Source organism: Panthera pardus, unplaced genomic scaffold, assembly GCF_024362965.1.
Source record: "Panthera pardus isolate Hobbes unplaced genomic scaffold, ASM2436296v1 HiC_scaffold_24, whole genome shotgun sequence".
Lineage (NCBI taxonomy): Eukaryota > Metazoa > Chordata > Mammalia > Carnivora > Felidae > Panthera > Panthera pardus.
The window spans coordinates 30281412-30308579 of record NW_026526810.1 but is presented as its reverse complement, the minus strand read 5'-3'; the positions used below and the strand labels follow the sequence as shown (position 1 = coordinate 30308579).

The window sequence follows — 27168 nt, the reverse complement described above, 5'->3', positions numbered from 1 at the left end:
TCTGCTTGAACACCTCGGGGGATAGGAAACTCCTTACTTTATAAACAGCCATCCAGTCAAAGCAGTGTTCTGTTTACCAAGCCGAGGACTAACTGCTTCATCCTAATAGTTGCCCACTGATCTGGTCCTTGAACACATGAAAACCTTTCATATAGCCTCATGATCACATAGTTTGGCATCCCTTCTGTCAGGGCCAGAGACGGTACCAGGACGTCACTACTCTGAACTCAAAGTCGGATCAGGGCATCAAATCCGAGCTCGTCACTAGTGGCAAGTTGAGAAGATGGGCCTGTTGGAGAGACCTCTGGACCAGGAGCCAAAAGATGAGAATTAGAACCCAGCTCCACCACAAACTGTAGTCACCACAGGCCTTAATTCTTGCTTTGTGACTCCTTGGGGCTTCCTTTTCCTAACTCTAGGATGAGGATCCTGATACTTGTCTTTTCTATCTGATGAGAGCAAGTATGCAGATGTAATGGGCTTATGGATAAGGAAACCACTTGCAGAAGTACAGAGGGCCATCCCGCTGGCCCTGATGTTGGGCTGTAGCACACAATGGAATTTCTAACAGTCAACCAAAGGTCGCGAAAGGATGTGCTCGGCAACTGCCAGCCACAACTGGAGCAGAGCGTAAAATGAGTAGGGAGGAAAGCGGAGAGGAGAGTCCAGCTTTGAGACTTCTACCAACCTGGCCTCAGTGCTGCTTGCTGACAGTGTCGTTAGCATTGCCTCTTCCTGCCGGTGACACCGTGTGTGTTTCCAGTGGGGATGCTGATGAGGGAAGGGTGTCAGGAAGATGTTAGGGAGACTCTCTGGCCTGGGACCAACATAAAAATTAAAGGACTGGATTTTTGGTGAGATAATTATTCTATACAGACTTCATTGTTTTGTGCTTGAGTTTTTATCTGTTATTTGGAAGCACTCTCTAGTTTCGTTTCCTTTAGGCCTTTCAGTTGGAGAGCCTCATTGGCATGCAGTTTAGGACTCTACAGAAAAAAAGTTTAGGAGCCACTCTAAATGCTCAGGCGTGTTAATGTTACTACACCTTATAATAGGAAGAACAACGATGTCGTGGATTCGCGTAACTCTTTTCTGCCATCGAGCTCCAGGTCACTTCCTCTTATCTGACTCGGGCTGTCCATCCCACCTACAGGGGCTGTTCTTCCCAACCTCCAGGGGAGCAGACTGAGGCTTGGCGAGGTGAGGCACCTTGCCTCAGGGATGAATGGGTATAGTCAGATAGATGTAGGACTTACAGACAACTAAACCAAATGAGTGGGCTCTGTGTACTCCGAATCTGGTTGGCTGTTTATACTACTCTTCTTCCCGCTGAGCCCCTCCAAGTCCTTTTCCTGATTTGCCTTCTCCACCGTAGGAGGCCTCGTGTGTAGGTGAGAAATGCTGCACGTCGGGGGCCATGCCGTGGGAGATGATGACAAGACCATTCCCTAGAGGCCTTTCGCTTTTCTTACCATGTGATTAGCAGAGTCACAGCAGGATCCAGAGGGCTCCAGAGCTCTCCCTGACCCCAGCGCCATTAAATTCTGGGTGCCTGTGAAGCAACGGGATCATGAAAAGTTGTGTTTTTAAACATCTGACAAACGTAGTATATCCATTTCTTGAACGCTTTAGCATTAATAGTAGTCTGGAAAGATGTGCAGGTCTGGACAAGGACTGGAGCTGTGGAGAGCTAATCGTGTAGATCCAAATCCAGTTGACTTAAAAAACATCATGGTGGGCAATGGTTTGTTTAATGACACCATAATTGAGGAGAACTGAAAAAGATTGCCCGCTAAAAATTGTCACCCTTCATTCAAACTTTACAGTAGTGCCCTGCATTGAGATGATAGTAAATCCATTAAGGAGACTTCTCAGGAGGGTGTTCTAGCTCTGACATTTTGGAGATTTGGTAAGCAGGATGCCACAGGAAATTGAAGAAAATACAGATACAAATGTATTTAAAGTACTTTTGTATGTATAAAAATGTTGTTGTTCTTTTGGCTACAATTCCTGATCTTGGTTAATAAATTACATCAAAATGACCTGAAGTTAAAAAAAAGGAAAAAAATCTGAGCAAATAGTGCCCCTGGTATTGTAAAGCTTTGAATGTTTTCACACCCCATTAATTTATTACTTCTCTTTCTTCATCTTTAAATTTCATTTTTTTTTTCAAAAATTTCGACTCCCCGCTGCTGCAGTGATTTTCATCTTGTTGTTAATTTTCCCTGCTCCATATGGAGCTCCAGACATTTCACCTGGAGGCTGTACTAGATTTTGTTGTAGTGATCGTACTTCCGGAGGCCAAAACTGTCATTTAGGGTTCCTGGTGCATCTGTCTGCGCCAGGCTTTTCACTGGCATGGGAGAGTGTGAATAACAAATTGGATGCACCTGAGATTCAGATGATTAGTGTGTTTTGTGAATCTCCACGACTTGTAAGCAGATAGCTCTGGGGGGGGTGGGAGGGCTAAACAGCGACTGTGGGTGAATCTGTACTCACACCTTACATTTGGGGCTTTGCAAGGGAAGTGCAAACATCCCAGGCAGTCTGAGTGCAGAGAGAGTAACAAATATTTCATCCTGCCTTGTCATTGATTAGAAAAGAGCCTTTAATTTCATTTCACCCCATGTTGTGATTAATTTGCATTCTTTGTCAGAAGTTAATGGAGTTTTTTATGGTTCACTCTGAAATCCTTGAAGACATCAGACTTGATCTGATGTTTATACAACCGCCAGCGGAATTTTTTCGTTTGATTGATGGCAAGCTTGATGTTATTCCAAACGGCTTTTTAAGCTGTTTTTAAGAATTATTTGAATAAAATGCAAGCAAGATATTGTTGTAACGATCAAGATTATCTGTTAAAAATCTGTTTCAAATAAAGAAGATGATAAGTAGTAAAAAGGATCAAAAACATAAGAGATAAAGTGAATAGCGACGTTGTTAAAAATACATAAGAATGGCATTCAGATAAATTATTGCAATATATAGAGATCATTTTTCTTGAAAAAAAAAATATACCATCATCTGGCCAGATAGAATAAGTAAGGCAAAGGTAGGGAAAATCTAGATCCTTGGGATTAAAAACCTTTACTACCAATTGGCTAATTCTCATTTATTCTGCCAGCTTTTACCACCAATGTACGAAATAGAGATCTACTGTTCTTAACTCAAGGAGACAGGGTCTGTCAGGCCTGTTAGCTGAGCAAAATGATGACATATTACTTGTCTCAATAAAGAGACATTCTTAAATCCCAGTACAAGTTAAACATAAGTGGATGATAGAGGATTTTAAGTGAAAGACATGCATTCTTAATAGTATAACGACTGGCTTTTTTCATAGGATAGTACAGAAATGAAATGCCCTGTTTTTAAAGGCAGTATATACCCTGGTTGTTTGTGTGGGTGAAAGGAATGTGTGTGTTCATCCCGTATACACTACATATCAAAGTATGAGGGGAGCTGTGGGTGGCGTTTGCTCAGAACCCCCTGCTACTAACCAAGGAAATATGTTGTGCAAATGCTTTTTGATTACTAATACCATTTGTTTGATTTGGGGGCTTTGCCTTGCTTCAGCAGATTCTTGCTTTGCTGTGATTGCTGCTAGTGAAACTTGCTCATAGGTCAAAAAGCTACTTATCTGAGCACTTTCATTTAAAACAGATTAATTTATTTGCTGTATCTGAAAGTTTGCTAAATAATTGGGTGGTTTTAATTGAAGTTACTGCTTTCTGATCCTTGTATTAACATGATCTAAGGTCCTTTTTATTATATGCAATCCATATTATTGACCAAATTTGCCCTGTTTTCATTTAAATGTAAGCAGCTTGTCAAGGAGAAAATATTTTGTTTAACTTGGCTTGGAAACCTGCTATTTTAATGTGTTTTTTTTTTCAATTGACAGACTGTCTTTTAAACATTCATTTATTCTGTAGTAATAAATTGTGCTCTGGATAGAGCATTTGTCTCATAATGGAGTAGAAAGCGTATGTTCTTAAAACTATTTTAAAATATTAAACACTTTTCAAAAGATAATGCTGGAATTCTGAGTTTTGTACCTAATTTTATTCATGTTTTAAAAGCCTTTTACTATGCTATTACTAATCCTAATTTTGATAATTGAATGTTGTTTTATATTCAATGTTAAATTCAGACCATCTACTTTATTATCTTATTTATGTACTAATGTACTGATCATGACTAGAACAATGTAGAATTGCAAAATAATACCTAGAAAGTTGACCTTCTTTGAAAAAAAGGGATTTCGAGTTTATCCCTTGTTACATGAACTTTTTGAAGTTTAGAACATCAAGGGTTCTATAAATCATAAATATCCATTTTTTTGTGTGAGGTCTGTAGTCAAAGAACAAAAAAACAAACAATGGGTAATTACCCCAGACTTCAAGTACTCACCTTTAGTTGGCAAGAGTCCAAAAGCAATGTGCGTGCATTTTTTTGCTAAACAGGTTTCTAGCCTACATGTTTTAATTCATTATTTTCATTCTTGTTATTTAGGATATAGACATTTAAAATACAGCGTTACTTAAAGCCATACAAAGTCTGATTTCGTGTTCCACAGAAGGCAGAGGTGAAATCTAAGTGATAGGAAGATGCTCCCTTACATACATATGCTGCTTCCCAGGAATTTTGAAAGTGGCCATGCCGGATTCTTCTCCCATTATCTATCTCATGCTTATCAAGATATCTCCCAATGTTCTTGGCTTAGCCTATTGCAAAGATAGGAAGTAGGTTCCTAGTGTGTCTTTAAAATAGAGCAGAAATGGAATAGAGAGAATCCCCAAAGAGTGGGTAGCCTAGACACATGACATTTTTCCCTAAAGATAAATTACTTGTTAATACCTCGATTGAAGTATATGCAGTTAGCCAGCTAGGCTGGTGAACCCTGGCTTTTTAGAAACACTAACCCCATGTTGGTTTGATTTTTTATAGCACCTTCTAAACTACTCTATGACATAGATCTCAATTCAATTCAACATGTTTTTGTCACCAAGCACCTACTCTGCCCTGGCACTGTGCTACGCGCCGGAAGTCCAGCAAGGAAACAGATGTGGTCCCTGCTCTCAGAGTCTAGTCTAGTGGAGAGAAAAATATAAGAGAAACAAATGGCAGTTGATGCAAAAGGAACCAGACAGGAGGTGGTGTGCTCTGCCCTCCAGAAGAGGTCAGCTCAGTTCAGAAAGCTGTGAAGGCTTCACGGAGAAGGTGATGCCTGAGCTGAGGCTGTGAGGCTAAAGAGAAGGGAAAGAACTTTCCAGGCATTCTCATCAGCAGGAGATTCATCCGGTAAAAGATAAAGGTCTAAAGCAGCAGTTGTATGCAGTATCCTTCTAGTACTTTAATTTACTAGGGTACTACTACCGTTACTCTCATTTCCCTACCTGTTTAGGAATTTCCCTGGGTAATTTTCAAAGCAGCACTGGGAGGGCAGTAAGAGATGGGAGGGCAGAGTGCGGGAGGAGAGAGGGGGTGTGTCAGGACAGAGATGGCAAGTGCAGCAGAAACCAGGTAATGAAACTGGGATTGAGAATTTCATGAATCCCTCTGAGATGACTGGGAGCGAGCCTGAGGTTGGAAATCATTACGTTTTAAGATCTCTGCCCCTGAGGTCAGCTGGCACATGCCTCTGAGGGCCTTGGCACATCATAGGACGTTTTCTAGGGAGGGGGGGTTGTCATGATCAGATGAGCTAATGCCTAAGAGGACACTTTGAAAAATATAAGAAGGTAAACAAGAGCTGGGTAATATTAGTATTATTTATATTTCTGGGAAGTACTTTAGGGATTTACCTATGTAACTCTGAAAATATATGACCGTGTCTCACGTCTCACACCAGGTAAGACTAAAATGAATTACTTTTCTGATCCCACAAGAGCCTTCCTTTACAGTCTTTCTTTTTTGAGTTATAATTTATCATTCACGATCACAATCATAATATATAGAACTATATACAGAACCCAGTGATTGTTATGTCAGTAACTAGGGACCCTGATTCTTCTATGATTTTTAAATAATCAGCTTAGCCCAGAAATAGAATTGAAGTTTGAAGTAAGGAACCGAGCGCCCAGTCTGGCTTTCAGGTGGCAACTTTGCCGTCTCCCCTCCCTCTTGGGCTCTGTGGTCTGAGAGCCCTTCCACTTTTCCCCCTTTGGTTTTTCTGAGTGCTGTCTGCTACTTCGTGGGATCATAGAATTTGAGAAGGTGACGAGATCTTACAGTGACCTGTTTGTTCCAACTCTTTCACTTTATAAAGGAGGAAATGAGATTCCGATAGCCATTCAGCGACTCACTCAGGATGAGCCTACCGGGTCAGACTGGTTCCCACTCTAGAGGGATGGCGCAGGGAGAAAGACACCCAGAGGCTTTGAGCCCAAATGGCCATTTTTATGGTCCACTCAAGTGCTGCATTCAACTTGTGTGTCTGCAGAGATAGAAATTACTGTCCCAGGATGCTACATGTCTACCAGGTAATTGCTGATGGGTACAGATCCCTCAGGGGAAAGTGGTCCTCAATAGCAGTAATACCAACAGCAACAAAGACATCAACTTTTATCATATACCAGTGTTTTACTTATACTATTCAGTATAGAAAACTTGGGTAGATTTGAGGCTCAGGATTCATTGGCATCCAACTTAAAAAGGAGGCGGACGTGGCCAGGTTTTGTTTGAGCACAGATTACTTTTCAGATGTTTTAACAGTTCTGGATTAATGCCTGGGGGGCTTGGGAATTCTCCCTCAACTAAAATGTTAATGATGCTAAGAACCTGACCCTCTTTAGTGCCAATAAAGTGGACAAGCTAAGTTCATTGAAAAATCAATGCATTGCCTAAAAGGAGCAAAGAGCTGATTCGATTTAGGATTGGAGATTGCCCAGGACACCCCAGGTGGAAAGAGGGTCCCAAGGGCTGCTAGGAGCTAGGAAAGGAGGCAGTTGTCTGTTTATGTCTACAGCCAGGGTGTCAGCTCCAAGGAATTGTGGGAAACTGAGGCAACCAATTAGAACCAAGCGTGGACTCTGTTATGCCATACCCTGTCAAAGTCTACAGATAATGACCGCCATGCAGAGAGGGAAAGAAAAGCTGGAGAACACGCTAGTCTTAGGAGGAAAGGAGGTCAGAGGAGGAAAGAAAGACCAAAATGGCTAATGAAGCTTGTCTTGTTTTCTGCTCAGAAACAGGTTGCAAAGAGCACTATTCAGGGCATGGGGAGACCTTGACTATAGTCCTAGTTCTAGTTGGGCAAAATACAGTAAACAAAAGAAAATTTCCAGTGAGAGGCCTTCCTCCACCCCTGTGCCTCCATAGCCAGGCAGCTGCAAACGCTCGATGACTCGGGGCAGAGAGGACCAGGAAGCAGCAAGTGAGACACCCATCAAGTGACAAGTTAAATCATTGTCAGAATGAGGTTTCTGGGGGGCATCTGGGTGAGTCAGTTGGTTAAGCATCTGATGCTTGATTTTGGCTCAGGTCATGATCTCACGGTTTGTGGGATCGAGCCCCGTGTCGCGCTCCGGGCTAACAGCAAGGAGCCTGCTTGGGATTCTCTTTCTCTGTATCTCTCTGCCCCTCCCCTGCTTACTCTCTCTCTACCTCTCAAAAAAGAATATGGTTTCTGTCCCCCTTCCCCCCATTCTACACACACAGAGCTAACCTGAGTTCTGTTCCTGGCTTTTCTTGCTAGTTGTTTGACCTTAGTTCTTTTCAGACCTCAGTTACTTCATCTGGAAAATAATAGAGGTGTCCTAGGTCAGTGATTTGCAGAATTACATGGAAAGACAGGGCATAAAATAGATGGGAATTCACTCCCAGACACCTACATACATGCATGCACACACAAACACCAGGCAGTTCTGTTTTTGTCTGTTAATTTTTGTTAATGTGTCTAAGTAATACCTTACATGAGCCTTGAGTTATTTGGTAACCAATGTCTGAAAAATGCTGAGCTAGATACTTCTGTGGTCTCCTTTCATCTTGTATGAGCAATTTTCCCCTCTTGTCCACACCTTCAGCTACCTTTCTCATCACCATCTCCCAAGTACACTCTTGGACTTTATTGAACTGGATTTCACCCAAATCAAACTATGAGAGGTGTGAACCACATCTCTGAAACAGGAATCAAACTTTTTGTTTAGTTCATTCTAAATTTTTTTTTGTTTAAGTGTATTGATTTATTTTGAGACAGACAGAAACAGCCCAAGTGGAGGAGGGGCAGAGAGAGAGGTAGACAGAGAATTCCAAGCAGGCTCCGCACCATCAGCACAGAGGCAGACATGGGGCTCAAACTCACGAAACTGTGAGATCATGACCTGAGCCGAAATCAAAAGTCAGACACTTCACCGACTGAGCCACCCAGGTGCCCCGTTTAGTTCATTCTAGATCCATGACTTCTTTTCTTTAAATCCTGTTTTGAATCTCGTTTAGAACCAAACCAGTAAGACACATGTTAATTAGCATGGTTATGTGTGACTATATTTCAAGATTCTTTCCTTTCTAATGCCAAATAATGCAGGGGGCGCCTGAGTGGCTCAGTCGGTTGAGTGTCCGACTTTGGCTCAGGTCATGATCTAATGCGAAATAAAGCATGTATTAGCTACAGTTGCAGCTTATCTCAAAATATCAGCAGGCCAAACAATGTTGTCAAATGGCATCATGGTAAAAAAAAAAAAAAAAAAGGCAGCAATATATAGAGTCTTAGCCCACAAAGAAAGCACTCTGTGAAATGCCTGAAAGCATCCCTTTTTTGGGGACACTGTCTTAGAAATCTACAGCACCTTGAATCTAGCAAATTGTATTTTATCCAAAAATTAAGTGGCATTTTAAGGAGAATGCAAACCCTGTGATTTAAGTCTTAGCTCTGTCACTAACTTTCAGGGACCTTAAAGAAGTCACTCATTTTTGTGGACCAGCACTCGCAGCTTATCCATCTACTGGATCCTAGACTCCAGTACAGTGCCTGGCGTAGAGTAAGTTCTTGATAAAGATACATGAACTGGGGTGCCTGGGTGTCTCGGTCGGTGAAGTGTTCAGCTCTTGATTTCAACTCAGGTCATGATCTCACGGTTTGCTGTCAGTACAGAGCCTACTTGGGATCCTCTCTCTCCCTCTCTCTCTCTGCCACTATCCCACTCATGCTCCCTCTCTCTGTCTTTCTAAAAATAAGTAAACTTAGAAAAAAAAAGGATGTGAATCAATGAATTAGTGATTTAGCCTGACTTCACTTTTTTTACATGTTGACCCAGCAGATTTTAGAATCAGAAAGAACTAAGAATCAATACACATTTTTAAGCTTTCAGTTTGTAATTTTGTCCCCTTTTCTTCTGTGTCCATATTTCCCCTCTGTCCTGCCAGCATTAATACCTGAAGGATCAAAGCTTCCAAAGAGATGTGATAGTTGTCTTAAGATACTTGAGGGTTCTCATGTAGGAAAAGACGTGGATTTGCACTGTCAGGAAAGTAGAGCTGGAACAAGGGAGAGAATAGACAGTCAGAAGACATAAAGTCCCCATCACTGTATGCATCCGGACAGAAGCCCTGTGAGCCAGGAGTGTAATGAAGGAGGGATTCAGGGATCACACAGAGGTGGGTCAGATTAAAAAACCTTTAAGATTCTTTCAGACCCCGAGAGTCTGTGATTCTCCTTGAGTGTTGGACAGGCCTCTCCTCAACCAAACAAATACAAGGCTAATGTATTTCCTGTCTGATGCAGGGGAGAGGCAACAGGTAGAAACTTCCATCAGACTTGTCTAGATTCTGTAATTGCTTTAATCGTGTACTCATTTTGACTCTCGAATACCTTGTCAGTATGAAACCCAAATGGAAGAGTACAGGAAAGAAGTAATTCTTTTTCAGCCCAAGATTTATACACGTCTGTTCCTCTCCACTGAGCCAACTGTGTGATATGGCTATCTATCAAAAGCTGAAGGCACTTGTAGCTGCCGGGAGTTTCTCCTCCTGAATAGCGTATAATGTCCAGGACAAGGCAACTGAGCCAGTCTTTCCGAGGCATGTGTTCAGGTGTGGGTGTCACACTTTATGAGGAACACATGCACATGGCACCACACTCCGAGAAACGTGGTCACAGTGGTGGAGAATGTGAAACCATGTTCACCTCCGCCAGGCAGCTTTATGGTGCAGGTAACAGAACACCCAACTCAGGTTGCCTCAACCACAAGGGGACTTCATTGAAATCCATGGCCAAAAAGCCAAGTATTCCTGGGTTTTTTGGTAGAACTGGATTCAACAGGTCACTTTTGGCTCTGTTTCTGGTAGGCTTCTTCCTTCACGGACCAAGAATGGCTTTTGGGGTTCCCGGGCCACCTGCTTCCCAGTTAGAAAGGAATAACAAGCCTCTCTTCCCCACAGGCAGCAAGAAGCCATAGGCTTCAGTTTGATTGGATCAGTTAACTTCCCCAAGCCCGGGGGACTTAGCTGTTGCGGACTAGTTTAAGCCTGAACCACATGTCCTGCCCATAAAGCTGGCGATGGAGTAGGTGAGGATGTGAAGTACATGGGCTATTTAAGGCTAGGGGAATGTTATCAGAGTGTCATTACTAATAGAAGGGGGAAGAACAGAGGGCAGTCAATCACAGCAGATGATCTCAAGGAGAAAACAGGATGCTCTCTCGGGAAAGAAAACTTCGTGAAGAAACAGCCATCTTCAAATATGTGAGTTGCTGCCACTAAATCACTACAGCTCCAGACCGTGGCTATATCTCCTAGGGAGACATATTTGAACTCGTAATAAGAAAGAACTTTCTGACAATTGAAGCCACCCAGGATGGAATCATTGGAATCCCATTCCTGGAAGTCTTCTTCCAGAGTCAGAAGCAAGGAGTCAGACCAGGTGACCTCTAACATCGTTCTGGATTCTTTCGCTTGTGGAGGATTGACGTTAATAGAGATGCAAACTAAATGATAGCTCCAGAAAAACCCTTTGAGACATTTTGACCCTTTAGAAATCTTTTGTCACAGCACATTTATTTGACCATAAACAATGGAATGGTCAATAGGCCTTTCTCAAAAAGGCCACATCCCCTCCCACTCCCTGCCCCCCACATACATAACTGATACTCTAAACTAGATTCTAGAATGAGACCACCCTTTTGGGGGGAAGAAAGAGAAGTTTGGTACAGCCAGTGTATTTTCTTTGAAAGGAAAAATCTTCTCTGTGAGGAAAGTGCTCAGTGGACATCTTGGCAAGGCTAAGGGAGAAGATTCATTTTATAACTCACGTGTTTCATTTTAAAATGTGTTTGTGAGCCCCTGCTTTTCTCACAAAATTCAAGCCTGAATATTAAAATTTACATGTGCCCAGAGGATGATTTACTAGGGTTCCTATACCCCTATGTGAAGTAGGACATGAGCTATGTCAGTTTTAAATACACAAGGGATAAAAGAGTGTAGACTGGCAGTCAGGTCCTTTCTTTCCTGCTCACTGACTGGCAGACCCAGCAAATGAATAATGTTACACTCTACCTTGACGCTCCAGCTGCTGTGTTCTGTGTGAAAATGCATCGTCCTTGATACTCGGGAAGCAGTGAGAGCCAAGTGATCTAATTTATGGCCGTGATGATTTTCTGTCTGGTCCCATCTGAGCTGAGCCCTCCTCTAGGCATCTTACAGCCTTTCTGTCCCACCCAACTATTTGTGAAATTCAGGGGTTTCTAGTCTGAGCTTTTCAAAACTGGTCCCTCCTAAAGGCAGCAGAGAGAAAGTGCCAGGGAGTGGATTTTAGAAGCTGGGAATCCTACTGACTTTCTGGTGTCCCACCGAGTAGCTCCTTGTTAAATCATCTGACAACTTATTTTTGTTTTAAGTCATTAATTGTCGTTTAAATAAGACCCATGACTTATTTTTTGTTTTTGTTTTGTTCTATATAAGATACGCTAATAGATTTCCAGGCATGATAAGAACTTGAACAAGGACAGAGGCTGATAAACAAGAGAGATATGGCACAAGTGAATTATACTTGTTAATTTTGTATTATTAGTAATAATACATATTACTCATTTATTTTGTCTCATGCATTCATTCAATATCTAAAAATATCAGTTTGTCAGAATTCCCATTTATGGTTCACTAGAGTACATTTTATTCTTCTTTTTTAATACTTTTTTTTTTTTAATTTTTTTTTTTTTAAACGTTTTATTTACTTTTGGGACAGAGAGAGACAGAGCATGAACTGGGGAGGGGCAGAGAGAGAGGGAGACACAGAATCGGAAGCAGGCTCCAGGCTCTGAGCCATCAGCCCAGAGCCCGACGTGGGGCTCGAACCCACGGACCGTGAGATCGTGACCTGAGCTGAAGTCGGACACCTAACCGACTGAGCCACCCAGGCGCCCCTTTTAATACTTTTTAAAGTTTATTTATTTATTTTGAGAAAGAATGAGAGAGACAACCAGAAGAGGAAGGGCAGAGAAAGAGAGAGGGTGGGACAGAGGATCCAAGGCAGGCTCTGTGCTGACAACAGAGCGCCCCATGTGGGGCTTGAACTCATGAACCATGAGATCATGACCTGAGCCAAAGTTGGATGCTTAACCGACTGAGCCACCCAGATGCCCCTGTTCTCTCTCTCTCTCTTTTTTTTTTTTTCAAAAACAAAACAAAACAAAAAAACAAAACCCAGTCCTTTGTTTAGGAAATCTTACCTTTTTTTAATGAAACATTTGTTTAATGTTTATTTTTGAGAGAGACAGAGACAGAACATGAGTGGAGGAAGGGCAGAGAGAGAGAGGGAGACACAGAATCTGAAGCAGGCTCTAGGCTCTGAGCTGTCAGCACAGAGCTGGATATGGGGCTCGAACTCACGAACTGTGAGATCATGACCTGAGCCGAAGTCAGACACTTAACCGACTGAACCACCCAGGCACCCCTAGGAAGTCTTATTTTAAGTTAGTGGTACTAAGCAATATGTGTTTAGCTTGTGGTCATGTGGAAATGATTTTTCTGTTCTCTGGTTGAAGCCTTTTTGAGATTTGGGCACTTTGTTTTTGCAAAGTTGTAGCAGATTGGAGGTGGTGTGTACCTAAGTTTTAGCACCCCACACGATGCCAGATAAAATAAGATTGACTGCCAGTACCAGCTCTCCCGTGGGTAGGAAAAAATACGGCACCTGAATGGGAAGCTCTGCCTGGGAGGACTCTTTGGATTATCCTCTGGCTCATCCCCTTGCTTTGTAATCAAGAGCCCTGAACCCAGTGAAGGGAGGGAGCTTCTGAGACCATGGGGGTCTGACTGGAATTCCAGGGGGCTTTTTGACTCCAGTGCATATGCATTTTCTCCACACCAAGCAGCTGCCTGAGTCAGCACTATGGTCTAGCCCGGGCTGTATCTTGGGCACTATGCCCCTCAAAGCCTCAGTTTCCCTAGCAGCAAAATGAGTAGATTGAAGTAGATCATCTCTGCAGCTACTTTCATTAAAGAAAAAAAGTTTTAGGTCATTATTCTTCATTTACAATATAAAAGTCCCAGTTTACCATAATCCTGGTTTATGTTAGGCAGGGTTAAACTTAATGCATCTGATTTGAAAAGAGAGTCTGCAAAATAGCTATCGTTCCTAAAATGTGTGTGAAATAAGAATAGAGTTGAACAGGGGCAGTTGGGTGGCTCAGTCGGTTAAGCGTCCGACTTCAACTCAGGTCATGATCTCGCAGCCCGTGAGTTCGAGCCCCGCGTCGGGCTCTGGGCTAATGGGCTCTGGGCTGATGGCTCAGAGCCTGGAGCCTGCTTCCAATTCTGTGTCTCCCTCTCTCTCTGCCCACCCCCCACCCCGCCGTTCGTGCTCTCTCTCTGTCTCAAAAATAAATAAACGTTAAAAAAAATTAAAAAAAAAAAAAAAGAATAGAGTTGAACATTGCAGGCTCAAGTGTAGTGCCAGGAACACCACACACACACACACACACACACACACACACACACTCCTGGTATTCTTTAAAAATGCTCACCGTATCATTTAATTTCATATTTCCTTCTTCTACTTAAGAGAAAATAACACAAGCTAGGAAAGCAGTAAATATGTAAAGAGAAAATTTGTCAACTGATATTGGAAGATCTGACCTCGGTCACACATAAATCTCTGCGACAAGGGCTGCAGGGCAAGCCATCATTCCAGAGAGTAAAAGAGAAAATGAAAGCTATTGCTGGTGTCTTCTCGAAGTTACATAGGTGGATCATTTTAGTTTCCTGACTGTGCTTCTGCACATAATGTAAAAGGGCTGGTGGCCAAGCCTGCTTTCCCGCTGTGTGTACACAGCACCTCTGCAGAAGTGGGCGTGTAATGCGGGGTCCCCAGAGTTGCTGTTTATCACCAGAGCCGTTGACTAGATAGTTGAGGCCCCACAAATAAACTTTTGCATCAGGAGCTTCCTTTTCGGGATCATTTTCCAAAGCCATTAGTCATGCTATGGGAGCTCTTCTAATTGCCAGCTATACAGTCCTTGCAAGGAAATATGTGATAAATGTTACTGCAGTAACACCCCACGACTGATACTTAGGCCCGCCCATTTTGAAGTCTTTCCTCCCCATTTAAACACACAAGGATCTGTCTTACATCAGACTGAGGTGTCCCCCGTTAGTGTGCCTTAAAGCCTTATAGCTAAGGGCTGGCAAAAGGAGGGGGAAAAGGCTATGCCCAGAAGAGAAAAGAGGTTCAACTAATTAGTCTATGAAAATGCTACTAGTTCTGGAGACTGATTAGCAAAGTGTAACGGCTGGAGCAATTATTGTTCTGTTCATTGTCCCAAAGTACTAGTTAGATGTAGACTACTCAACACCAGCAAAATGTGCAAACGGGAATCTGGACTTGGACGAGTTAGTTATAAACAGCATTTCCTGTGTTGTGAGGTACAGGCAGTTCATCAGCCCTAACAATATTATTGTGTTCCTCTGAACTCTGCTCTCACAGCTCAGCATTTGGAAGGCAGACCTAGAATAAAGAGAGGCATTGACAAAGCTAACATTTTATATCAAGCACCCTTAGTACCACTTTTAATGTGCTGTAAAACTAGGGGCTTCACTTTCTCATGAACTGTGTGTAAAAGCAGAGGCAGTGACTGGAGGTTGACTTTGTTGCAGTCTGTTTTATGGTTGCTGTGCCCGTACGGTAATGTGATCTTGAAAAAGGTAAACAACAAAGAGTTTAGCAGTGAAAAATAAGCCTAATATAAATACAGTCGGGTACATGGCAATTCAGAATTTGAAAAATATGACCGTGGCATTAAATTTTCTGGTGGAATTAAACAGAGGAACAGAATGTAACCTTTAAGGCAATATATCTGAGACCAAGAAAGGAAAGAATATATCTAACTCTATGGTCTGTGTGGCATTCATATAAAGAAAAGCACAGTAGCTTTATTTAATTGAGAAAATGAATCAATTACAATGATGTTGTGTCCTCAAGTTCTCGTGAAATAGAAGATATAAGTCACCGCATTGTGTAACAGTGTTAAAAAGTAATTGAGTATCTTAAGCATTTTGAATCAATTTCAGGTACTGGCACTGCTACCTTAATACAAAATTTATGAAGATGATTTCACATAATATGTAGCTATCAAAGCTGTGTAATAAAACCTGGTAACAACATCTCTCTTTAAAAACCTGGGCAAAATGGTATAGTTAGAAGATCATAAAAAAGACTCTGATACTGCTGTTTCCCTCTTCCTCGTTGTAAGGAGAAAGCATTAAAATAGTAAAATTTTGTCTTCAACCATGGTTTCTTTAACCCACAGAATAGGGCAAGGTGGAGACCTCTTAAGAGTTTAGGTCATGAGGAAAAATGTTCTCCCCTGAGCTCATTTCACACAACTTATGTATTGCTGGGAACAGTGTCGCACAGTTTATTCCTGAATTTATTTTGAAACATCTCACTTAGAATGTTTGCCACATGTTTTCCTCAGAGAATGTTGTAATCCCCCCTGACTGTTGGAAATTTGTGAAAAACACTCTCTTTGCCAAAAATGGATTTCTAATTTGTTCATTACAAGTAGCCCTCCTGTTGAAGTAGATATATCTTACTAAGAATGGAGGGTGGGGGGAGAGGATCCATGTGTACTTGAAAAATAAATAAATAAAAGCCAATCTCCTGTTGGGAAGTTACCTGGGCCTTTCATGAGTTTTGAAAAGGGGTATGGCTTCTTACTAAAATCCTTAGCCTCTCCAGGGTGGTAGTTAACCCTCTCTCTTCCTTTTTTTTTTTTTTTTAACTTTTTTAACATTTATCCATTTTTGATAGAGAAAGAGTGAATGGGAGAGGGGCAGAGAGAGAGGGAGACACAGAATCCGAAGCAGGCTCCAGGCTCTGAGCTGTCAACGCAGAGCCCGATGTGAGGCTCGAACTCATGAACCGTGAGATCATTATCTGAGCAGAAGTCAGAGTCTTAACTGACTGAGCCACCCAGGTGTCCCTCTCTTCCTTTTTAAAGTAAATCTTTCCCATCAGAGCATTATGCAGAAATACTCAGTGACTAGAGGAAGGAGCAGTAATTCGGCATAACATTAAGCAGGAACTACCTGAGGAGACTACGAGCCAGTCAGCCTGGGACAGAGGTTTCAGGGAGTGGTGACTGAGTAGAGCAGGGATGAGTGGGCGCCATGTTTAGTTGGGATAATACACAGGAAAGTGCTTTTTAAAACACTCAAGGACTGGTGAAGGAAGGGTCTGTTGAGAAGCCTCGTGGATGCAAAAGAAATGCAAAAACATAGTTTCTGCCCTTGAGAAGCATGCATTCTAGCTGAAAGGAACCCACCTGCCCAAATTGATTATTTACCCACTTTACCATGCCAAGAATATTTCTACAAATATATCTACAAGTATATCTACACAAATCCAGTTGTTTTGAAATCGTGCTGTGACCATAGGTAGATATGGGGGAAGAAAAGAGCACGGGAGAAGCCACAGTACCACAGCCTGTCCCTGTGGCCTTCACCCTGTCCCTGCCCCTGCCCCTGCCCTGTCCACTGGGAGGCCCAGTTTTCCCTCCAGAGGATAGAAATGACCATCCTTGCCAATCTCAGGGTACTTGTGCAGATCAAATATACATGGAAGAACTTCTTAAAACACCATTAACAGTTTTTTTTTTACTTAAAAAATACACCTGGCTCTTAAACAACCATGGGTTTGAACTGCATGAGTCCACTTATATGCAGCTTTTTTTTTTATAAATACAGTGCAGAACTGTAAATGTATTTTCTCTTCCTTATGATTTATTTTTTAAACTAGGCTCCACGCCCAGCATGGAGCCAAGTGCAGGACTTGAACTCACAAACCTGAGATCAAGATTGGAGCTGAAGCTGAGTCGGACACCCAGCTGACTGAGCCACCCAGGCACCCCTTCCTTACGATTTTCTTTTTTTTTTTTTTAATTTTTTTTAACGTTTTTTTAATTTATTTTTGAGACAGAGAGAGAGCGTGAACAGGGGAGGGGCAGAGAGAGAGGGAGACACAGAATCCGAAACAGGCTCCAGGCTCTGAGCAGTCAGCACAGAGCCCGACGCGGGGCTCGAACCCACAGACCGTGAGATCATGACCTGAGCCGAAGTCGGACGCTTAACCGACCAAGCCACCCAGGCGCCCCCTTCCTTATGATTTTCTTAATAATTTTCTTAACTCTCTTTTCTCTAGGTTACGTTCTTATAAGAATATAGCATATAATACATCTACCATGCAAAATATGTGTTAATCGATTCTTTATTATTACTTGTTACTGGTAACACTTTTGATCAACAGTAGGATGATTGTATCTGGGGAGTCAAAAGTTATATATGGATTTTCTACTGCACAGGGGTCAGCATCTCTAACCCCTGTGTTGTTCAGTGATCAAATGTCCTTTTACAATTATCCCTGTATCTTACTAGCTGGTTGGAGCTCAGTTATCTCAGCAAACAACTGACCCATCAATATCATACTTGGTTCCTGAAATTTTCCTTCTTAGGAAACTTAGTGCCTGGGACTTTATTTGCATTGAGTTAGTAATAACTGCAGTCATTTGTGTGGGGGTGGGGGATTGAAGTGTTTAATATTTCAGTTAGTAACTGGATGTGTTATGAATTTGGTGTCACATAGTCATTTTCTAAGAGACGCGGCTTATCGGTGTTAGATGTGTGAACAGCCTGCCTTCAGAATGTTGGTTAGGAGCAGACATTTACTTGCCTCTGCTTTTTGTTCCCTGGAAAACAGTGTAAAACTTGCATGAATTTGATTTTCCCAGAGAGCACTGCTTCCCAGGAAACAGGCTGAAGGAACTTTGGAAAAGGTGGTGTCTTCACCCCACTCCTGAGTTAAAGACAAATACTTCAACCACATAATTAAAGTTTTCTTCAAAAAATAGGGGATTGTGAACAGACACTGGCAGGAATCCAAAATTCTAATTTCTGACTATGATTTAATTTCAATTTTAAATAAATCGGTTTTTAATTTAAAAAGAGTGAGCTTCATAACATTAGCAATGATTGCAACATTAAGCCCAGTGTTCACAATCTAGCAATATAAAACATTATTTATATCTGAATCGTAAACAGCCTTTTGAAATGGATTATGGTTTTTCTCCCTATTCTAATACAACCTGGAGGGTACTAAAAAGTGTTGTGTGAAATTAACATTCTGCTGACTTTCGCCTATAAATGAGAAGCGAGCTATTAACATTTGTGTATTTTCATTATGTAAATTGTGTTAACACATGCCCACAAATTGCCACCAGCAATGCAATAATTTTCTCTCAGTGATCATAATGTGTCCAAGTGAGTCATTTTGATTATGACATGCTAATTACATATTGCCTTTTTTCAGATTCAGAAAAACCAGGGATCTTTAATGGTAAGCTTTATGAGTTCAGAAAAAAATTCACTTTTCTTTTTCCTGATGGCTGCTTCCTTTGCATGCTTGAATGCCTTGTTTTAAACTTAGCAAATTGCATTTTGAAGAAAATGCAAACCTTTAACTGCCTGTATTAGATTAGGTACCATTAGAAATAATAGAACATCCTGAGCATCAATGTTTTTATAAGAGTTTGCTGTTGTTGATTAATCTTGCTATATTTTATTGCATTAATGATTTTTTTCTTTCCACTCCACTGTAAAGACATTGCACAGAGGCTAATACTTTTTCCTCTCTTCTTTCCCGTTGCAGCCTCTCCAGCTTCTGCAGTGCATTGTTGATGAGGTGAGGCATCGTCTTATGTGCTTTCACTCCTAAAGTCATTCCTAATGGTGTGGAAAGCTTATATTTTGTTTCCTAATGAAGCACAGTGCCCAACATCCTCGGAGCAAGTTGTGTTGTATGGCTCTGAGCTGTGTTACGTGGACCGGCCTTGTCCGGAGTCCCACTCTCCTGATTCTGGCCCAGAATCCCTGCCCAAACAGATTGTCCCACGGGCTGGTCCTCAGGGGTATCAGAAGCCCTAAAGACAAAACAGGATGATATCAATTCATCCTCTTCTCCCTGGCCAGATGGGGATAGAGCCGGAAATTAAAGTGGTATCATTTTTTTTTCCATAGCAGATATTTAAAGTCATTCCAGTAGGCAAGGGTCAGAGTCGAACAGCAAACATAAGCTGGATAAAATTTGTCTCCCTTGCTTTATTTACCCAAAGCATAGCGGGGTGATAAAAATGTTCCAAAGCTCTGGGTCAACAGTTCAGCCTTAATTTCCTAAATAGGCATTTTCCCCAGAACACATTCCTAACTTCTTCTGCTTTTAACCAGAACCCGCACATTTTAACTCCTTCTACCTCTGATAATCCTTATCCATCGAGTTCCATTGTCCCTTTGCCTTCATGGAGTTAATCTACCGGCATTTCTTTCTCAGTCTACTTTTTCTACTCCTTCTTCTGAATTTAAAGTCTGTTTTTCTGTAAATTAGCAGAACACAAGGCTTGTAGTACACAATGCTCCCAATTAAGAAAACACTAATGTTTTTTAAAAACTGACTTTCTGGGCTTGGGCTTGCCTACAGGCAATGTTTATTTTTTAAACTTTAATTTTACAATATTTAAAACACTTGTAATGAAGGCGATAAATGATTCAGATAGGAAAGTTTGAAAGAAAAAAAACAAATCGTAATTCATAATTATTCCTCTCAATTAAACATCTGTATAACCAGTTATGAGATTTAGGGGAAAAAATAAAGATCCTCCTAGGAAAAAAACAAACGCGCACACATATCACAATAATAGTAAGAATGGGGCTCTAACATCCTTAATGGTTGCATCCGTCAGTCCATATATCCCCTGCAAGCCATAAACCATGTTAGTGCAAAAATGAAGGCATCGTCCTGAAACAAATGGAGGTCCCATTATCTCAAATATCAGACAGGCCCCCTGGATCTAATAGCTCATCAATATCTTCTGTCATCTTAGATTCCAAAAGCGTCCTATCCCCATCAGAATCCTCCCAATTAAACTGATTTTCCTGAGGTTCCCCCTCCAGGGTTGCTTAGGGACATTCCCAGGGAAACTTGGCTACCCAGTGAGATGCACAGACTGCTGGGCTCTCTGGACTCCACTGATCTTGCCTGGCCGGGCTCCTGAGCATTAGAACATTCAGGTACAGATACCCCTCACCAGCAATACATGCATTGCTGGTGAGCTAATTTGAAGTTTTTCTGAATCAAACAGATACTTTCATTCCTTATTTAAAGTAGTAATGATCGCTGTTAAATGTAAAATATTTCCACTTGCTTGATTTGGGCAAATCCTGAGACTTTTGAAATTATCCTAAAGAAATGTTCTAAGGCAGGATGGTCTGTGGGAAGGATAGTAGCATGTGATGTAAATGGTATGTTTTTCTTTATAGCAGTTCTTCCTCAGTTGAGAGAAAAATATAATGTAGACACCTGTTCCAGTTTATGCAAAAGACCTATTAAAAATATCTTCTTCAAGGAAACTTGCGAAATTTACACTGTATTTACTAGAACAAACATAAATTGATCTTGGAACTGAGCTGATGTTCCATGATGAGTATTAGGAAAGAATTGGCCAATTGACCTGCCTTCTGCAAAGTGCATCCTAGCTTCTAAGAAGGAAAGGATGGTGGGACTGGGAGGAGGTGTTAATTACTCTGCTTGTCCCATGTTTGTCACATTTCCCATTGCAGTGATACAGTGTTTCTCAAAGGGGAGTCTCAGGACTAACTGCATCAGAGTTACCTGAGGCTTTGGTTAAAAATGCAGATTCTTGGACTCAGATCACTGGATTCGACTTTCTAGGGGTGGAGCCCAGGAATCTACATTTGACCAGCTTCCCAGGTCACTCTGCACATTAAGGTTTGAGAACCTCTTCCATAATGTCTTTCAGGACTAAATCTGCCCTTTTAGATCCCAGAGGGCTATTAACTATCTATCTTCATTTGTACCTGACTTTTAGGCCTTCTGTTCCTGTGTGAAAATAACCAGCTAGGATTTGAGCCGTTTTACTCCTTGCGTGTGGGATATGCCCCGTTGTGAGGTGTGTGTCCAATGACAGTGTGCACTGTTGCTGTTAGAGAAAAGTCGGGTCAGAGTTAAGGGCACCACCCCTAAGGGAGCCTAGTTAGAACAAGATGGATGTATGTATTCAGAGTCATATACAAAAGAGCTAAGTAAAGCCCAGTGTAACATACTTGATTATTGTGTGGATATAGCTTGCCCTCCCAGCATAACCTGGTAAACAGTGAAGAAGTAATAAGACAAGACCAGGTGGGCGGAAGCCAGCCCTAGAACGGCCAGCAATGAATGTCAGAGTCAGTCCAGGAGTCAGGAAGTAGAATCGTGGAACAAAGCCACAGCTAGCTACCAGATGTCCAAATGGAAGACACCAAAAGTTAAACAGGAGTAAGAATCCTGAATGTGAAATCTGGACTGCGGATCAGGACCTGGAAGGATAGATAGTCAAGGCAACGAGAGAATCCAGCTCCAGTCAGAAATCAGGGCAATCCAGTTTAATTTTAGTGGGTAGAGTTTACGTGGCTTGGAACTGGCTAACTCAGGATGTGCGTGATATCCTAATGATAGTGTCGATGCCTCAGACTTGCTTCTCTCAAAAGAACTTCTTCCTTTAAAATTCTTATGTAATTGGGCCCTCTCCAGTTCCTGAATACCTGTGGTGTGAAGTGCTTGATTAATTGTTAAGTGATAAGTGTCTCTGTGTATGCCACGGTGCCTTAGCCATCCGATATCTTTGGGGAATAAGATGGCCCCTATTGTCCAGATAACTGAGATTTACCACTTGAAGCTCTGACATCAATGAGAAATTTTCATTTTTAGAAAGAAGTGTTTCTAAAATGTATTTGCTCTTGGCAGCCTGTTGACAGTGTGTAATGAATATCATTTAACCTTTTCTTGATGACTCAGGTCCTTGTTTTGAACATGATACTGAGCTAAACTTTGATGTATTGATGCCCTCTGGGGTTATAAAATTGTGTGGGGCTTACCTTATTCTTCCACTGAATTTTACCAACCCTTTTGCCTGTGTTTGGCCTTGGCACTCAATAATATGTCTGGGCCTCTTGAGGTGTGTAGAGCTGTTTATTCCCAGGCTAAATAGCCCTACGTGGCTGTGCTGCTCTGCTTGGTACTCTCCTGTGCTCTGTCTCGTGATCATCCCTGCTTTCTTTGGTCACTCTTCATTCTCGACAGTGACCACCTGCTGCCCCTGTGATCTGACCATCTGTCTTCAGTCTTTGCACTGCTGATAGTGACCCTAGTAAAACTAGCAGGTGCCAAATGAAGTCAGAAACCCAAGTGGTATGTGTAAGGTCAGAGCTCATCTGAGAAGGAAGATAGAGGCTTGTGCCTCTCTTTAATGAAGTAAAATGGGTGGGCTCGCGTGCATTCATTCAGCAAATAGTTATCAAAAGTTCCTGCTGTTTGATAGCCCAAGTTGAGCAGACCATGGTGGGGACAGCCTCCAAGCCTAGAGAGATCAGGGCTTCCAGGCCAGCTGTAGACTAGGTGTGTAAGTCACGGTAGAAAGGCAGAAGCACAGCCCCGCGTCCAGATCCAATACGATGTGCTGGGACTCAGGAAGCTACTTATCCATCCAACTCTCATCCAACTATCATCCAACTCTCCCTGGTGCCTAGGGTTCTAGCTTGGCTGGCAACAAAGGACTGGCCACAATGGTGATGCGGCAGGTATGAATACAGCAATGATTTCTGGGTCACCAAATCCCAGGCTGGCTGGAGCCCACTAGTGGAGGCCATCAGTGGATTGAGGTGCTGGGAACTGCAAAGATGGAGGCAAGGACGTCACCCTTGAGCCTGCCCCTAAGTAATTCACAGACATGAAAAAGATATGGACACAGAAATGAATAGTATGGCTCAGTGTAGGGTGCGTCTGTAGAACCCAGAGACAGGAGAGTTTGTCCTGGGGGTGATAAGGAGAGGCCCTCCCCAGGGTAGGTGGCATTTAAGCTAGGTCTTAAAAAGAATGAGTAGGAGCTTCCCAGGTCAAGAGAAGAGAAAAGTAAATGTTAGGCAGAAATCCTTTTCGTGAGTCATTTTTAAGTTCACATATGTGTTTCAGAATGTTCAGGGTGTCTAAAATATGACAACCAGAAAAATGGATTATTACTTTCACTATATATATATGTTTCAAACATATTACAACTAAAAATAAATTCCTACCCAACATCTGTAGGTACTCAGGAAGACAATTAGCAAATCCCTAATTTAGACTTCTGTTTATTTACTTTACTAGTAAGAAGTGAATTCTTTTAAGTCATCTTTATACCCAGTCAGAAATATCTTCTACCTTAAAATGTTGATTTTTTTAGAACTGCAAGGCCAACAGACACACGAAAAGATGCTCAACATCACTAATCGTCAGGGAAATACAAAGCAAAACCACAATGAGTTTTCACCTCACACCTGTCAGAATGGCTGGAATCAAAAAGACTAGAAATAACAAGTGTTGGCGAGGATGTGGAGAAAAAGGAACCCTCGTGCACTGTTGGTGGGAATGTAACTCGGTGCAGCCACTGTCGAAAACAGTATGGAGGTTCCTCAGAAATTTAAAAATAGAAATACAATACGATCCACTAATTCCACTACTGGGTATTTATCCAAAGAAAACAGAAACACTAATTTGAAAAGATATGTGCGCCTCTGTGTTCATTGCAGCATTATTTATTGTAGCAAAGATACGGAAGAACCCAAGTGTCCACTGATAGATAAATAGGTAAAGAAGATGTGTGCATACACACACACACACACACACACAATGGAATATTACTCAGCCATAAAAAAGAATGAGATCTTGCCATTTGTGACAACATGGATGGACCTAGAGGGTGTCATGCTGAGTGAAATAAGTCAGGCAAAGAAAGACAAATACTATATGGTTTCACTTATATATGGAATCTAAAAAAAACAAAAACAAAGAAAAGCAGAGACAGACTCATCGATACAGAGAACAAACTGGTTGCCAGAGGTTGAGGGGGGAGCAGGCAAAATGGGTGAAGAGCAGTGGGAGGTACAGGCCTCCAGATATGGAATGAATAAGCGTCAGAAATGGAAGCTATGGCATAGGGAATATATTCCCTATGAATATACATCTCTGTGACGGTGATCGCATTGTATGGTGACAGATGGTAGCCACGCTTGTGGTGAACACAGCGTAACAGAGAGAGTTGTCAGATCACCGTGTTGTACACCTGAAACTCACATAACATTGTGTGCGTCAACTATATTCAAATAAAAAAAAAAATTAAGAACTACAAGATTTGTGAAATCCCACAATTTGTATTCTGAAATAGAAGCACAGACTTTCAGTGTTCATTACTGGGCTATAATTGGACCAGGTATGAAGACAAACAATAGGCTTGATTGTTGAAGGTGCTAGCTGAATAATTCTGAGATACACCAATTGTTCTTCCCTAATGTGAATAGAAAGGAAAAAGGGTTTGGTCTTAGGAATGACATGGCATAGCACTCTACGTAGAACATCTGGGTGGGTCTGCAGTGTTTGGAGGGAAATTTTTAGCTACCAATGCCTGGACTAGAAAGGAAGAAAGATCTCAAATCAATAACTTAACCTTGTACTGTAAGAAACTAGAAAAAGAAGAGCAAACTACACGCAAAGCAAGCAAGAGGAAGGAAATAAAATTAGAGTGAAAATAAACAAAATAGATAATAAAAAATAGAGAAAATCAATGAAACCAGAAGTTGCTTCTTTGCAAAGATAAATTGACAAACTTTTAGCTAGACTGACCAAAGAGAGAGACAGAGAGAGAGAGAGAGAGAAAGACTCAAATGTCTAAATCGAGAATGTAAGGAGGCTCCTTACTACCAACCTTACAGAATTAAAAAGGTCCATAAGAAAATGAAAAGGGGGCACCTGGGTGGCTCAGTCAGTTGAATGTCTGACTCTTAATTTCAGCTCAGGTCATAATCCCAGGGCCATGAGATCAAGCCCTGCATTGGACTGTACGCTGAGTGTGGAGCCTGCTTAAGATTCTCTGTCTCTCTGCCCCTTCTCCCCATTTGTTCGGGTCCTCCCCCCCCTCCCTCCTTCCCTTCCTCTCTCTTCTCTCTCTCTCTCTTTCTCTCTTTCTCTATCTCAAATAAAAAAATAAAATGACAGGAACAATCATATGCCAGCAAATTGGATAACCTAAATGAAATGGACAAATTCCTAGAAAAACACAAACTGCCAATACTGACTCAAGAAATACAGAATCTGAGTAGAATTATAACAGTAAATAAGATTTTTTTAAAACTTCCCACAAAGGAAAGCCCAGGACCATATGGTTTCATGAGTTTGTCATGAATTGTAACAAATGTTTAAAGAAGATTTAACACCAATCCTTCTCAAACTCTCCAAAAAATAGAAGAGAACACTCCCGATCTTCTTCTATGATACCAGTAGTATCCTGATACCAAAGCCAAACAGACTTCACAAGAAAACTTATCAATATAAATGCAAAAATGCTCAAGAAAATACCAGTAAACTGAATCCAGCAGCATATAAAAGAAATTATACATCATGACCAAGTGGGATTTATCCTCAAAATACAAGGTTGGCCCAATGAAAATCAGTCAATGTAATATACTAGATTAGTAGAATAAAGAATGAAAATCCCATGATCATCTCAGCAGATACAGAAAAAGCATTTAACAAAAATCTACCACCCTTTCTTGATAAAACACACACACACACACACACACACACACACACACACACACACAACGAAGTGGAAAGAGAAGGGGACTTCAACAGCCTGGTAAAGAACATCTAATGCCCCACAGCTAACATCTTATTTCATGGTAAAAGACTAAAAGCTTCCCAACCTAAGATCAGGAAAAGACCAGGATGTTCACTCTCACCACTTCTGTTCAACTTTGTTCTAGAGATTCTACCCAGGAAAATTAGTCAAGAAAAAGAAAAGGTGGGGCGCCTGGGTGGCTCAGTCGGTTAAGCGTCCAACTTCAGCTCAGGTCATGATCTCGCGGTCCGTGAGTTCGAGCCCTGCATCGGGCTCTGTGCTGACCGCTCAGAGCCTGGAGCCTGTTTCGGATTCTGTGTCTCCCTCTCTCTCTGACCCTCTCCCATTCATGTTCTGTCTCTCTCTGTCTCAAAAATAAATAAACGTTAAAAAAATTTTTTCTAAAAAGAAAAAGAAAAGGCATCCAGGTTGAAGAGGAAGATGTAAAACTATATTTAATAGATGACATGATATTTTGTATAGAAAATACACACAAAAAGACAGTTGATAAATGAGTTCAGCAGGGTTGTAGGATACAAGAACACACAAAAATCAATTGTATTTCTATACACATGTAATCCAAAATGAACTATCCAAAAATGAAATGAAAACAATTCAAGTTACTCTCTCAAAAATAGATAAACATTAAAAAAATAATAAATTTAAAAAAGGGGGCGCCTGGGTGGCTCGGTTGGACATCCAACTTGGGCTTGGGTCATGATCTCGCGGTTTGTGGGTTTGAGCCCCACGTCAGGCTCTGTGCTGACAGCTCGGAGACTGGAGCCTGCTTAGGATTCTGGGTCTCCCTCTCTCTCTGCCCCTTCTCTGCTCATGCTCTCAATAATAGGTAAACATTATCATCAAACGAATCAAAAATAATAAAAGACTTGGAAAACCACAAAACATTATTGAAAGAAATTTAAGACCTAAATAAATGGGAAGACACCCATGTGCAGGGAATGGAAGACTTAATATTGTTAAC

At 41.5% G+C, this 27168-nt stretch overlaps 1 protein-coding gene across 8 annotated transcripts in view; it reads left to right on the top strand.

Moving 5' to 3' along the window:
• The window catches only part of MAP2K5 (mitogen-activated protein kinase kinase 5), a 271133-nt gene that overhangs the window by 187871 nt on the left and 56094 nt on the right, over window positions 1-27168 (top strand). For 6 of the 8 annotated variants that reach the window (XM_019441682.2, XM_019441680.2, XM_019441677.2 and 3 more), the window contains 2 exons: window positions 18797-18823; window positions 19136-19168. The exons of the other annotated variants lie outside the window; for them this stretch is intronic. In XM_019441682.2, the coding sequence (XP_019297227.1) occupies window positions 18797-18823; window positions 19136-19168 (60 nt within the window). The remainder of the gene's footprint in view (window positions 1-18796; window positions 18824-19135; window positions 19169-27168) is intronic. 8 annotated transcript variants of the gene reach the window in all.